Consider the following 15,715-nt stretch of genomic DNA (forward strand, 5'->3'; position numbering starts at 1 on the left):
CCATCTTTCTTTCTTTTTATAATTCTCTAATTTGGTAACATTTTTACTATTTTCTCTGTGAATTCTAAATTAAGAGCAGCACAACTTCTTTGTAATGGTTCTGAATAGTCTGTTTAAATCTATGCCACATGTTGAACTCATAGTGGTTGTCAGAATGAGTATTCAGAAGAATGAGTGTTCAAGCCAAAGAAAGTGCCTATGTGAATGGATACACATTGTGTTTGGACTGGAGTGGCGAGAGACTGTGCAGTCAGAAATTTATCAGGTCACTAACTCCTCCCCAGTTGTAACCACTATCCTGACTTCTAATACTTCCAGTTAGTTCTGTATGTCTTTGAACTTTATATTCTTTTGTTTCTGCTGCTCTCTCTCAACATCATGTTTGTGAGGTTAGTTCATGATTTATGTGGCAATAATTTGTTCATTCACATTGTGTAGTATTCCAGTACATGAATAGTTATCCATTCTGCTGTTGCTGGACAAGTTAGGTTTTCAGGTTTGGATGATTACAAATAGCACTTCTTTGAACATTGTTTTAAATGCGTTTGGGGGACACATGTGTGTACTTCCTGCAATGAAAGTGTTTTGTCATAGGGTTGGCAAACATTCAATTTTATTAAATCTTACAAACAGTTTTCAAAATGGGCATACTGGGACCAGTAGTATATGAAAGTTACAGTTGTTCCACATCCATACCAACACTTGATGTATGATATTTTTCATGTTAGCCATTCTGATGGGTGGTGGTGTTGCATTTTGGTTTTAATGTGATCTCCCTGATGATTAATAAAGTGGGGTACATATTTTGCTTTGTAGTTTGATGTCTTTGTGTTAAGGTATCCGTGACTAGGTTATTTTCATAAGAACAGAGGAGTTTTTTGTTTGAAACATACTCCCCTCTACCAAAGTGAAATGTTAAATAAGCTCTTTTTCCTTTTCTTTTTTTTTTTTTGAGACAGAGTGTCACTCTGTTGCCGGAGCTAGAGTGCCGTGGCGTCAGCCTAGCTCACAGCAACCTCAAACTCCTGGGCTTAAGCGATCCTACTGCCTCAGCCTCCCGAGTAGCTGGGATTACAGGCATGCGCCACCGTGCCCAGCTTATTTTTTCTATATATATTTTTAGTTGGCCAGATAATTTCTTTCTATTTTTAGTAGAGATGGGGTCTCGCTCTTGCTCAGGCTGGTCTCGAACTCCTGACCTCGAGCGATCCACCTGCCTCGGCCTCCCAGAGTGCTAGGATTACAGGCGTGAGCCACCATGCCCAGCCTTAAACTCTAATATGTAAAACAGATTAAAAGGAATATTCCTTTTTCTTTCTTTCTTTCTTTCTTTCTTTCTTTCTTTCTTTCTTTCTTTCTTTCTTTCTTTCTTTCTTTCTTTCTTTCTTTCTTTCTTTCTTTCTTTCTTTCTTTCTTTCTTTCTTTCTTCCTTCCCTTCCCTTCCCTTCCCTTCCCTTCCCTTCCCTTCCCTTCCCTTCCCTTCCCTTCCCTTCCCTTCCCTTCCCTTCCTTCCTTCCTTCTTTTCTTTCTTTCTTTCTTTCTTTCTTTCTTTCTTTCTTTCTTTCTTTCTTTCTTTCTTTTTTTTTGGGACAGAGTCTCACTCTGTTGCCCAGGGTAGAGTGCCATGGCATCAGCCTAGCTCACAGCAACCTCAAACTCCTGGGCTTAAGCAATCCTCCTGCCTCAGTCTCCTTTGTAGCTGGGACTACAGAATGTGCCACCATGCCCGGCTAATGTTTTACATTTTTTAGTAGAGATGGGGTCTCGCTCTTGCTCAGGCTGGTCTCGAACTCCTGAGCTCAAGTGACCCTCCTGCCTTGGCCTCCCAGAGTGCTAGGATTATATCCCACAGTGCTAGGATTATAGGCGTGAGCCACCACGCCAGGCCTCTTTCTTTTTTTTTTTTTTTTAAGAGACAAGGTCTTGCTCTGTCACCCAGGCTAGAACGTAGTGGTGCAATCATAGCTCACTGCAGCCTACATCTTTGGGATCAGGCAATACTCCCACCTCAGTCTTCTGAGTAGCTAGGACTACAGGCACAAGCCACTGCATCTGGCTAATTTTTTTTATTTTTTTGTAGATACAGAATCTCACTGTGTTGCTCAGGCTAGTCTCAAACTCCTGGCCTCAAGCCAAAAAGGAGTATTTCTTGAGAGGCAGTATAGCATGGTAATTAAGAACGTAGATTCTGGAGCCAGACTATGTTAGGAATCCTTGTTTTGCCATTAACTACCTGTATGACTTTGGGCAAGTTAGTGAACCCCGATTTGCCTACGTTTCCTCATCTCTAAAATGAATGTAATAGTAATATTTTCATCATAAGGTTAATGTCAGGTGCAGTTAAGTTAGTTTATATACAGTTCTTAGATAATAAGCTCTACATAAGGTTAGTTGCTATTAGTGATGGTGATATAAATTTATTTTGAATTCATATCAGAGTAGCTGACAAAAATAATGAGGCTGAGCTATTGACTATAAATTTGCATTAGAGGGTTATGAATAATAGTTGGATTTTATTTTAGCCTCAGCATCCAATTTTTTGTTTTGGTTGTACATTAACAAAAAAAGATTGATTTACAAAGATGAACAATTGAAAATAGATATAGTTTGTCAAGTAGTCTCAGGATTCCCTTAAGTTTTTAGATAAGTTTAATTGGCAGGAAGTAATAGAAAATGTTTATTTTGAAATTATTACTAATATCTATAATTTGCTTGGATTTCCTGTTTTTAAATAAAAATTGTTATGATGTTTTTAGCATCTCTTGTATTATCTCAGCACATCTTCATAACAAGTTTGCTTCTTATCACCTTCAGCCACAGGATAAGATGAGCGACAGGTATACTTGATGCTTGCTTGGCATGATTAAGATGTGCTCCACGGGTACTGTAGTGTGTGTTTATTCGCTGGTGTAAACTTAATGAGCCAATGACATACAGGTTTGAATTAGAAACAAATCAAAACAAAAAGAACTACAATTTTCCTAGTTAATCATATATTTTCAAGATATTCAAACAAATGACAAATAAAGGCACACAAACCCCAAAATGAGTTTACTGGGAAGTGCAAGTAGTGTTTTGTTTGGTGTCTGGTGTGTTAACGTGAAGCATATAAAACATTTATGTGTTGTTAGAGTATCAGTTTATAGTAGTTCCTTCTACAGCTGGCTGCCATAGTCACAGGCTGTAAATTACAACCAGCCTTATATGATTGTAACTAGCTGGCCCTTACACCAAGAGAACATTTCCAACAAGCTAAGGCTTTCAAACAGACTTAAATGAGTATCTTGACAAGCTCTCCTTGCACCAATTTTATTTCTCCCCACCAGACTGTCTCCCCACTGCTCCTTAGCCAGCATGAGCTCCTCCAGGCTGGCCAGTCTCCCCTCTGCCTCTCCACTGGCATGATTTTGTTCCCTTCTCTGTGGTAACAGTGTCTGGAACACTCTTATTACCATCTGTCTTAACTATCGTAATTTTTCTGTGGTCTTGCTTGGACTCCACCTCCTCTCTGAATCATCCCTCTTTGCTATTAGTTATTCTTTCCTGCGAAATCCTGTGTTGATACTCTGTCTCTAGGGGTGTAAAACTTTCTAAAAAATACCTGTAAGCTGTACTCTGTGAGCACTATCCCACGTCAGTGCCACTCACAAAACCCATCAGCAGAGGGAGCTAAATAAAAGAAGACGAGTCCCTGAAATTGAGAAGACCTGAAGCAGAAAATGGTACTTGTAAATAATGACACTTTCACAAACTGCCAGTACTGAAAAAGACCTGGAATAGTGTTAGAAATCAATGATTTGGGCCTTAATCCGAGGTTAAAATTTTTATGAGATGATTTATAAATGTTTTTGAAAGAAATAGTTCTATATCATGTTAAAAATCTATTTAGGGGGATGACCTGATAAACACAGGCATATTAGAGAACCAATCTGATGTTTGCCCCATTTCCCCCCGCCCCCCCCTGCAATGTTTTATTTATTAAGGATGATGAAATGAAGTCACTGCTTTGTAAAGACTTCTGTATGGAGCAGAGTCCTAAAGTTGCTAACAATTATAGATAACCCATTCCAAGTTATAAAGATGGATTTTTCAAGTAAATTTCTTATATTTTGTTTTGATTAAGTGTATGTATCTTAATTTCAGTTAGCAGACTTGAAGAAAGAGAAGCAGAACTGAAGAAGGAATATAATGCATTACATCAAAGACACACTGAGGTGGGTTCCTGGGTTATTCTTACCATTGCTAATCTTGAGACAAACAAATGAACCTTGGAAAGTATGTCTTATTTTTATTTGAAAATCAGAATAATTCTTGGTGGTTATTTCCAGAAAACATTAAATTTCATGAGGCATTTACCTGGTTACCAAATGTCAACTTTTCTTATTTTTCATCTGGAATTAACCTTTCACATAGTGAATCAGTATCCACAGAATAATAATTCCTTGGCTAGCAAAGCAAAAACTCATGTGCACCTAATGAAAAGTTTACATGATGCTAAGATGAGAGGAACTGATTTTGTTACCAGTTTGGAAATGATAGATTGGTAAATTATTGGTAAGGATCTCTGGATTTATAATCCAGCATAAGGGCTTATTTGCATTAAGCTGATAACAACATAAACACAAATTACAATATGTTAAATCAGAATGACTCTAAAGCAGGTTTTCTGTGTGAATTTTAAATTAACAATTTCAGCACATAACCTCTCCAAATTAAATTAGAAAATGTACTTGAGGGTTTTTTTAACCTTCTTTTTATGATTCTCTGTCAGCCTTTCATGTGTTGCATTTGTTTCTATCTCCTTAATGTGAAACTTGTTTTTGTGTATCACTGTCAGTCTGGGGTTCACATACCAAATAAGAATAATTCTTCTCATTTTTTCCTTTTCTAGTTCTATCTCTCCCACGATACAGATGGTTCCAGTCTTAGTTCTCAGTTTTCTTTCCACTAGTTTATGTGATCTCTTATCCTGCCTCTGGTAGAGACCTATGTTGTTTTTAAGGAACAGAAAACCCCACCACACTCAGTTTCATTTGCTTCGGAATAATGTGGTTAACACTTTCTTGGGGAGGGGTTAGAATTTCTTCCTGTTAGCCCTGAGGTTTGATTATTACAATCATAGCTTAATAGTTACACCCAAAGCATGAAGTTTCACAGAATTGACATCTAGTGGTAGAGTGAAAAGATTGGCCAAGAAGGACTGGAACCATAGAGCTCTGGGAAGACAGGAGCATGTTACATGGAATTTTTCCAGTATGTAAAAAATACCCACATTTTAATAAGATGACATTTGATGGATATAAAGGCTATTAAAATAACAATTGGTTTTTAAAAACCTATTGTTGATTCTTTTTATACCATTCATTTCAGTGCCTAAACAATGTCCTGGGTCAGGCGCGGTGGCTCACACCTGTAATCCTAGCCCTCTGGGAGGCTGAGGCGGGTGGATTGCTCAAGGTCAGGAGTTTGAGACCAGCCTGAGCGAGACCTCGTTTCTACTAAAAATAGAAAGAAATTATCTGGCCAACTAAAAATATATATAGAAAAAAAAAAATGAGCCGGGCATGGTGGCGTGTGCCTGTAGTCCCAGCTACTCGGGAGGCTGAGGCAGGAGGATTGCTTGAGCCCAGGAGTTTGAGGTTGCTGTGAGCTAGGCTGACGCCACGACACTCACTCTAGCCCGGGCAACAGTGAGACTCTGTCTCAAAAAAAAAAACAAAAAACAAAAAACAATGTCCTGTACATATGTTTACCCAAGTATTCCTTGTCAATGCTGATAATTACAAATATTATTTGGAGAATGTTTGTATTTTACTTACTATTATAAGTAAGTGATAGTGATGAGTAATGGAGTAATGAATACTGCTTTTGTTTTTTTCAGTGAAGTTCTAACCTTTGTAATAATTGAGGATTATTAAATTATGTGTTAGGTTGAAGTGTTTATAAAACGTGTATTCTTAAAAAATCAACTGTCAAGTGAAATTTCTTATTTTTCCCATATATTTATTCAATAAAAGTGAAGATAGGTTCCTATAGGGAAACAACTGACATTAATTTCAAATGAAAAGATATAATAATTTTTCTGTCTATTCAGGAAGAAAAAAAAAATCTCAGGAAAATTTTAATTACCAAGTCAGAAAGCTGGGCCTATCCAGTAACCAAGACAGCTTTCCCAAGCTGCAGCTCTTTTCATAGGATCCCCTCCCTCAGTCATAAGCAGCTTCTGTCCTCTGCCCTGACAGATTCCTTTTATTTTGTTTTGCCTCAGGAAGGTTTATGTAACACAGACATGGCTGCTTTGAAATATGTGTCTGCTCTACTCTAGTCCACAATTTTCTCTGTTTAAACATCAGGTCTAGAGATGTCATTCAATTAGCAATTATAAATAGCTATTTAAAGCCAAAGAGCTAGGTACCCTTTAAAGGGAAACTGTGGAAACCTTCGGGGAAAAGAGGTCTGAAAGGGTTTAACCTTAACCTTTTCACTATTACTTCCAAAGAAGATAATATCTTTTATAGGCACAAAATAGTTGTATAAATAGCACTTTTATCAAACACATTGTTTGCTGCTTGAGGAAGACCTACTATGGCTCTTTTTGTAACGTGAATAACTGTTCTCTAATCAAATCCAAAATTTATATACATTACTGAATTTGATTAAAAGAAGACATGTGGTAAAGAAGGCAGTGGAGGAAATATAAAGGTCAAGTGGTTGTGAACCACTCAGGCCACATGTGTATGTCCCCTGACAACCAAAAAAGGTGAACCCCTTGCCAGCCTGGGAGTCCTGGGGTGATCTCACATCAGGGAGTATTTAAATGCATTCTCCTTTCATACTCTGACCAAACTCTGTCATCCATTCCTGTTTTACAGATTGAGGTTTAGAAAGAGACTATGAAGTGATTTGCCCCAAATCCCAAACTAGTTAGTGACTGGATTTGAAGCCAGGTTTGTCTCATTTCGTTGCCTGAACTTTTAATAGCATTTTGGGGTTCCATGTGCTGAATACATGAGACATTTTTCTATGCCTCTTTGCTTTACGGCATCTCAACAACTTTAAGATTAGTGGTTTTATCAGCATATAGGTATGTGATTTGGGGGCTGCGTATGGAAAGATTCAAGGCCAAAATGATTAAAAGGATCCATGCCACTTGTCTCTAAATCTTCATTCATCATTGCCTTAGTTAATGCTTACTGACAGTCGACCTCTGCAGTGAAGATATCTCCAGGGAGGGAAGTTGGGGTTTTACCCAGACCAGGATTTTCCAGGTAGTTTGCTTGGTATCTTTCTCAGTGACTCCAGTTGTTAATTGCAGAATTGAATCCTGAGTATGTGTGAATTAATGTGCATACCTGAGAAAATTGAGAATTGCAGTTCTGAGATCAGGAGGGATGGGCCTGGTGGACCCAAAAGTAGATTATCTTAAATCAGAGTTATACTGTAAAACCCTATTATTAAAACTTAAACTTTTATGTATAATTTATTTTTTTTACATTTTTGTGCATTTATAGAATATAGTGCATATTATTTCTGACATCAGGAAATGCTTTAGGATGTGGGGTTTTTTTGTGGGTGTGAGGAAGAAAGGACAATGAGCTCATTGCTTGCCTAGAGGATTAACTAAAAGGGCAGATATAGCCTGAGTCCTGCAGTGCTTAACTGCTCAGATGACTGAGTCAGCTGGACCTGAGTTCTGGCCCCAAAGCTAATGATAGTTTGAAAAGTTAATCAGTAACTAGCCAGTTAACTTGGACAAGTGATATTGTAAGGATTAAATGAAAAAAAAAAGGCTATAAATGCACTGGCTGACATGTAGCTGGTGCTCAATAATTGATAGCTGCACTTTTGTTGTTACTGTTTTCTCCTAGTAAGTGCTAGTTCGGTTGGGTTAGGACCAATTTCATTATATAGACCATTCTGCGATTATTTGATATCACTCATTTAAAGAAGGCTTAGAATTCAGCATTTTCTAAATTTTCAATCTTTTTATTTAAGTATTTAAGACAATAGAGAATCAATCTATAGAATGGGCTATTTAGGGGAGAACTGATTGTATCTTTGTGTTTTGTTTTTAATTTTTGTATATTGAATGCATAGATTACTATAAAAGTAATCTGGGGGAAGTTTCTTTGTTTTCTGAGAGAAAGAGAGAGAAAGAGAGAGAGTGAGTCTCACTCTGTTGCCTGAGCTAGAGTGCCATGGCATCAGCCTAGCTCACAGCAACCTCAAACTCCTGGGCTCAAGTGATCCTCCTGCCTCAGCCTCCTGAGTAGCTGGGGCTACAAGTGCACACCGACACGCCTGGCTAATTTTTCTATTTTTAGTAGAGATAGGGTCTCAGTCTTGCTCAGGCTGGTCTTGAACTCCTGAGCTCAGGGGATCCTCCTGCCTTGGCCTCCCAGAGTGTTAGGATTACAGGAGTGAGCCACTGTGCCTGGCCAGGGAGAAGTTTCTGTTTTCTTTATTTGAATGCTTAAAGAAACTTAGGTTCTTCCATTTGAACAAATCGATCCCATATGATTACTCTCTTGAATTCTTTACAAGAATTCAATTTAGGCTTTCTAAAAACTTTTGAAAATTTAAATTGACATTGATTAGGCCCAACAATCAAATCAGTTTGATTAAACAAATGTTTAATTTTTTTCTGAAAGTTTTTCCTGATACAAGAAGAAAATAGCTTATTATTTCTGACTTGCTAACACAAAGGCAAAAGCTCTGTTTTTGTAAAACTGTTCTTTAAATGGTGATAAAATCTATAAATTTAAGATAGAAAGGATATAAATTAAAATAATTTTAAATGCCATATCTTTGTGAATCTATATTAATTTTTCTTTGTTAATAGCATTTCTTTTTTGGACTAGTCTTAGGAATAGTCTGATTAATTCATTTTATTTCATACATCATCAGAGTTCAGCTTTTTGTTTATTTGGCAATAAATAACTCCTTAAAATTAACTTATTTCTTAAGTTTTGTACATGCCAAGTGAAATTTTCGTACCAAATGCATGCTTTCTTAAAGTAAATTTTTAAAAATGTATTTGATTTTATTTCAGTAGTTATTTAATATGCTGCAATGCCTGTTTTAAGTTATATTGAGATTGAAATCCCTCTTATTAAATGCTAACGTTTAGTAACTTCCAAAGTTAGTCCATGCTACAGTGTTAAGAATTTAAGTAATATTCCCAAGACTCCAATCTTTTCTTCTTAATATTTATCCCCTTTAAAATACTACCATACCATTTCTTGTTTTTTAAAATTGATATCATGTTAGTATCTCTAGTAAAGGTTTTTTGGTTTTATGATTGAAATTTGTTGTCATTTTATATATCTTAATTCCAGATTTAGGCTTCTTTAAAGTGAAACTATAGATTGTCAAGAATCAAATAGGGAGCGGGGCCAAGTGGCACACCTGTAGTGCCAGCTACTGGGATTGCTTGAGTCCAGGAGTTCAAATTCAGCCTGGGCAATGTAGTGATGCCCTGTCTTTTTAAAATAAATAAAAATCAAATAGGACCCTAGAGTTTCTTGATAATTTATGTACTTTATATTACTGAAGTTTTACTTCCACATTCAGCTTGTCTATCATATGATTCCTTTTCTAAGACTCAGTGTTGTGAGTTTTTTCATTTTTATTAATTTGCTGCTATTATTATAGGTGATTATATTAAGTAGTGATGCCAATAAATTAACCTCAAGCAAAGGAGAAAATATTTTAGGATTCTTTCAACTAAATCTACAGAAACAAACATCATGGTATTTAGTTAAATTAAATTGAAAGTTATCTTTGCTCTGTCAGTCTCCTTTAAAAAGGAAAAGATCAACACATAAGGGTATGGTTTCTTCTCAAGTTTTTTTTCCGTTAATTTTTTTGTTGTTTCCCGTTTTAGTGAATGAGTTTCTCAAATGCTATCTATTATTTTTAACCAGTGGTCTCTTATTACCTCCTCACCACTGTCTATATACTAATTTGTTATGTTGATATTATTTCATTTAATAGCATCACATATTGCTAAAAAAAGGTTTTTGCTCAGCTAAGTAAGATATTGGCTACTTTTATGGACACCAGTATCCTTAAATGTAAGCATCTGCATATTCCTTTGCCATTAAAAAAATTTCATTCCTTAATATTCTTTTACGTGGAATTGAGTATTTCTGATAAATAAGAAAATTATACAGAAATGTTTCTCTTGTTATAACACTATGTTTTTATTCCAGGTATTAGTCTTATATTTTATGTATTTTTTTTTCTTTAAAATAGATGATTCATAATTATATGGAACACTTAGAAAGAACAAAACTTCATCAGCTCTCAGGGAGTGATCAACTAGAATCCACAGCTCATAGTAGAATTAGGTAAGCTTTGTTATACATTTTGCCTTGAGAAAAAGTATGATAAATAATCTGTTTGTTTCTGTTTTTCTCTGTTCTTTAATCCTGGAACAATAGTTAGGCCGATTCAAAAAGCTCTCCACTGTGGTAGAATGCTACAGGAGAGAATAGCATGGAAAAATAGAAACAGCCTTCGCTATTAAAAAGGCACATTGTGAGCCATTGCCATATATGCAGCATATTGAGGTATTTTGATTGTTTTCTGATACTTAGTGGAGACTACGCTAGGTTAAAAACATTCTACTTTGTGGGAATGCTGAAATTTTTCATTTCTCCTGTGTAATTTGGTTTAAAGTCCGTTTTGTTACAGAGAGGCATGTTTGAAAGGGTTAGCTGGCCATCTGTTTGATGTAGGAGTGTGAATAAATTATGTAGATCTCCAGACAGTGTAGCCAATAAGCTAAGCCAGGACTCTTAGTGGAGGGGAAAATAGTTAATAGGCTGGCTGTCGCTCTGGGTTGCTGCATAAATGCTAGGAGCAGCAGCTCTATGGTTATGAGGTGGGGAGAGGGGAATGACGTCATCGCTTGGGAGCTGCTGCAGGATGGAGTGGAAAGCTGCTGCTGATGGCATTGTTTTTGTGGCAGCAGCTGAATGACAGATCCTCACTACAAAGATACCCCTTTGGCCCCCGTGTAGGCCTCCTGGTTCCGGTGTTTCACCATGCCAGCACAGCGCCATGAGTCCCGGATGCATGCTGCTGTTTGTGTTTGGCTTTGTTGGCGGGGCGGTGGTCATTAATTCTGCTATCTTAGTATCTCTCTCTGTTTTGCTGCTTGTGCACTTTTCTATTTCTACCGGTGTGCCAGCTCTGACGCAGAATCTACCAAGGATACTCAGGTACTCCAGTCTCTCTTGGAAGCCCCTGTTTAGCTGGTTTTTCTTAAATTTTTAGCTTCATGGGTCGGCTTTGTAACCATTTCTGTTGCAGATTGAAACAATGGAAAATGGCCTGAAGCTAGTGTTTCAATTTTTATTTATAGTAATTTATAGGCCATCACTTAGGAATACGGCTTTGTGTTTGGAAACTACTGATAAAAGAAAATGATTTTCATATTGTTCTTACACACAAGTACAAGGTCAGTGTGGTCTTGTTTTAAGCAGAATGTTCAAAGAGTAAAAGGAGAGCAAGAGTAGAGCACCGGGTCCAAGTTTATACAACCTTTGCGTTTATCTTCCGAGCATTTGGGGGCAAGTATCTTTTATGCTGGGACTTGCAGTTGATTAGACACAGGCCATATGTTTATTTTGTTTTACTCATCCTTTGACTGACTGAAGTTCAGGCACTACTTTTGCAATTTTTGATAATAGCTCACGGGAACTGACAATTTAAATATTTCCCTTTTAAAACAAAATATATTTTAAAGTGAAAGGATTTAAAACCTTTTAGGGTAGGGAATGCATTTCCCCCATTATTTACACATCAAAGTTGTGAAAGCTTTACAAAGCCTATTCACTATTGTTTTGTCGGATGTCTCCCTTTCTTTTCTTTGTAGTCTTGGGTGACAAATATCCATGCCTGTTTGTGGGGGTAGTTATTAATCTCTGTAGCTATACTGCTGTTCACCCCACTTACACTCCGTAAGAGCCATCTTTTACATCTTAGACATTTAAGATTTTGGTTTCTTTTGTTTAATAACTCATCAAACTAAAACTCTATGATTTGTTCAGATTTCTGCTTTATGCATGGTTTTAAATGAAAGTTCATAGTGTATAGTTTTTATTCATTACTTAAATGTTTATAAAAATATTCAAATCCTTATTTTTGGCCCCCCTCCCCAATATTCAAATCCTAATTGTGGATTTAGATAAATTGAGAGGAATTAACGTAGTAAATTTCCTCAGTGTGTTCCTTATTCATAGGTCAGTTCATGTTTAATATTAGTTTAAGACCCAGAAGTTAGATTTCATCTGTGGTTTAAAACTAGAGACTTGTTTTTATTTATTTTTTCCTGATTTACAAAAATCAGGAACAATCTTATTTGTATATATTTTGATACATAAAAGATTTGTATATATATTTATGTATGTTTAGGATTTGAAGGAATTAGAAACTCCTGACCTCAAGAATATGTAGAATGTTAAAATAAGACTAATGTTAAGGGGCTGTCTTAGGTTTAGGTTCCAATTGAGAGGGCCGTGCCGTGCTGTGCTATGTGGTGTTGTGCAAGTGGGTACGAGGCTTTGGAGTTGAACTGCCTGGTTGCAAGTGCTCTGCCACATGTGGCTGCGGGACCTTTGGCAAGTTGCTTAATCTCTCTGCCTGAGTTTGCTCCTCTGGAGGGCCTTACCCCATAGGGTGGTTTTAAAAATCAAGTGAGATTATTATTTTGTATTTAATTATAGTTGTAAGATATATGGTAAATTACACAAGTAAATAAATTCCATAGTCACTTATACCCCATTTTTAGCAGAACTGTTTTAGGTCCAGCTGTTTTATTGATAAAATATATTATGATTAAATTTTTAAAAGTTCCTTGACACCAAAGTTGCTGCTGATCTGATTGAATAAAGATATCAGAGCCTTCGAGATTAAGATTAAATTATCAAAAAACTGTTAAATTCCAAGTGGGAAGTTCCAGGGAAAGCACATGAGCCTTGGAGTTGAGCAGACCTGGCTTAGAATGGCAACTCTGCCAGTTACTAGTGCCTGAAGTCCTGAGCATCACTTTTTCTACTCTGAATGCTGGGAAAATAATCCCTATTTCTTGAGAAGGATTAGATGAAAAAATCTAAATAAATCATGTAGCTTAATACCTGCCACATGGTGGGTGTTCAACAAATGTAATTTTTTTTTACTGCCCTTTATGTATAAAGTAAATTTTACTAATTAGTTGTATTATATTAAATGTGAATATAGCCAAAAAACTGTTTTAAAAATGTATTTGCAAAATTAAACACATCAGCTAATATTTAAATACCCAACTAAAAAATGGCTATATGGAACAAAGGCAATTAAACAAAAGATTATAACAAGGATTCTGATGGTTGATAGGTTTGTTTTTTAGACAGTAATAGCAGATGTTTCAATCTGGGGGTTTAAATCTGCCACTTGATATTTTTCCATATGTATCCCATTTGTTTTTTTTCCTTCTCTGAGTTTTACTGAAGTATTTAATACATAGAGTACCAAATATGCATACCAACATAGACCAGGACTAATGTTTACCTTTCAAGGTTTCTTTTCAAAAGTAGGATTCTAATGAACTTGCCTAATTACATGTCCTTCTCCTCACTGCTCCCCAACTCTTAATGTAATTTGTCAATTACATGTCCTTCTCCTCACTGCTCCCCAACTCTTAATGTAATTTGTCAGTCAAATAAGGAGAGAAGAAGAGTATGAAGTGATATTATTTTTCTAGAGTTGGAGCAATGTTACCCAGAGCATCATTGACCCACTTGACAGATAGTTGTCAGTCTCTGAATAGAGGCACCCTCCCTATAGAGCAGTTTCTGAATAATTGATACAAGCAAGATGAAAAGGTGGAAATTCTATTTGTGTTTTTGATGATAGATTTAGTTGACTGAAGTAGGAAAGTAAAATTTGAATTCATAGAAGACTCCTTCTTCCAGTAGTTTTCAACTTTTCAGTATTTGGTATGTGTAAAAATGAATGTGTTATCACGTATATAACTCTAGTGACAGGCTTGTATTTTGATTTCTGTTAGCAGTATGATGGATTCACTTGAAGGCTATATTATCTTCCTGGTTGTCTTTGCATTTTGGATTAGAAGACTTTTGGTTAGACCCAATCTGATTAAATTCCCAGTCACTTTTTGCTTAAGTCATTAAGGTATGTTAGAATATAAATAAAAGTCAACTAGTAGCTCTTAGACCTCTTGAATTTTCAGTTCCCAAAATATGTCCCTCCCCCCACAATTGGAGGATAAACATCAGGTTGACATGTTTTTATTTTATCAAGTACAGACGCGAAAAAAAATCCAGCTACCAATAACTGTCACCATCATTTGAGGAAAGAAAGGGCATTTTAAGTCAAAGAAGCAGGAAAGATGTAGTTTAAAATAAGAGTCAGTAATTCCTCAAGAAAGAACAGTTCTATGTTGTATGGACATTTGTATGTGTGCAATGTGTACTGTGTGGTCCTCTAAGGAAATAAATAATAATGCCTCTTTTTGCCATGGAATTAAAAAAGTTTGTTGCTGACCAGGATTTAGGAATAACTGGTGTAAACAGAATAGCTGACTAGTTACTTTAATTTTTGTCATTTGGTTGTTCTGGCAGCTTATAATCACAAACTTAGATTGAGGGGTGGGGAACCTGCTGCCTTAAGGCAACTTGTGGCCTTCTGGGTCCTTAAGTGTGGCCTTTGGACTGAATCCAAATTTTACACAACAAATCCTTTTTTAAAAAGGGGTGCAGCAGAGAAAAATGAAGCTTTTCTTCCTGGCTTTGGTGCTTAAAAAAGAACAGTCGTGAAATCAGAAGGCCACAGGTTCCCCACCCCTACTAGGGAAAAGTCCTGCTTTTAAATTTTATTTCCTTGTGCATATAACTTTAATGAAATACAACCTCTCAACCCTTTTGCTTCACCTAATCTGTAAGATGTTCTGACAGTTTTACTAATCCCTTTTGATTGTTAGGAATGGAAGAACACATCGTTTTTGTTAAGTGAGGGCAGATTTCAAAATTGGCTTAAGTTTCTTGGTATAAAAATGAATTTATAGAATAAAAGACTTATTTAGCAAAACTTAGTATTTTCCCGCTTTCATTTACAACCTCACTGTTTCTTTTTCTAACTTACATTCTTACCAGTAGAGGTATGAATTCTGGGAGGCAGTAAACCTTTTAGTGTCTTATTTCTTTCCGATTTCTACACTTTTGAGTTAGTGACCCAGTATGACCTGTTAGTAAGCTTGTTTCTACTCTCTAAAAGCACTCTGATTTGGAATCTTATGTGCACCAACAAAGGATGTATTTCTTGTTGAAATTCTATTATTATTAAAATTATAACTCTTGTTCATTGAAATTTCCCACAAAGCACTGGAAATTCAACAGTCTTTTATAGAATTTTTTGGCCTCTGTTTTTGGAAAAAACTGGCAATGGTTTTCTCTTATGTACTGTGCTTGAAAGGAACTCATATGGTGGTTCTGTAGAAAAATAGAGTTTCCTACTTTAGGAATAATAGAGCTCTTTTGAGTTCTTTTTACCATTTAATCAGTAGCCCTGATTTAGATAATATATTGATTTTCCTCTAGGCAGAAAAGGCATACCCTGAAGAGGCTTCAGTAAACATCCAGGGATTAGTGTGAGGATTTGGAAAGTCTACAAACAAGGGTTGGGCTCACTTCCAAAGGAAGGGGTTGCA

General features: G+C 36.3%; 1 protein-coding gene across 8 annotated transcripts in view; it reads left to right on the plus strand.

Moving 5' to 3' along the window:
- The window catches only part of SPAG9 (sperm associated antigen 9), a 132,973-nt gene that overhangs the window by 45,443 nt on the left and 71,815 nt on the right, over nt 1–15,715 (plus strand). For 6 of the 8 annotated variants that reach the window (XM_045526945.1, XM_045526947.1, XM_045526949.1 and 3 more), the window contains 2 exons: nt 4,144–4,214; nt 10,258–10,352. In XM_045526945.1, coding sequence (XP_045382901.1) covers nt 4,144–4,214; nt 10,258–10,352 — 166 coding nt within the window. Of the gene's footprint in view, nt 1–4,143; nt 4,215–10,257; nt 10,353–10,764; nt 11,229–15,715 lie in introns of those variants that run through there. The other 2 variants (XM_045526951.1, XM_045526954.1) reach the window with 1 other exon arrangement.

The sequence above is a fragment of the Lemur catta genome, chromosome 15 (assembly GCF_020740605.2).
Source record: "Lemur catta isolate mLemCat1 chromosome 15, mLemCat1.pri, whole genome shotgun sequence".
Taxonomy (NCBI): domain Eukaryota; kingdom Metazoa; phylum Chordata; class Mammalia; order Primates; family Lemuridae; genus Lemur; species Lemur catta.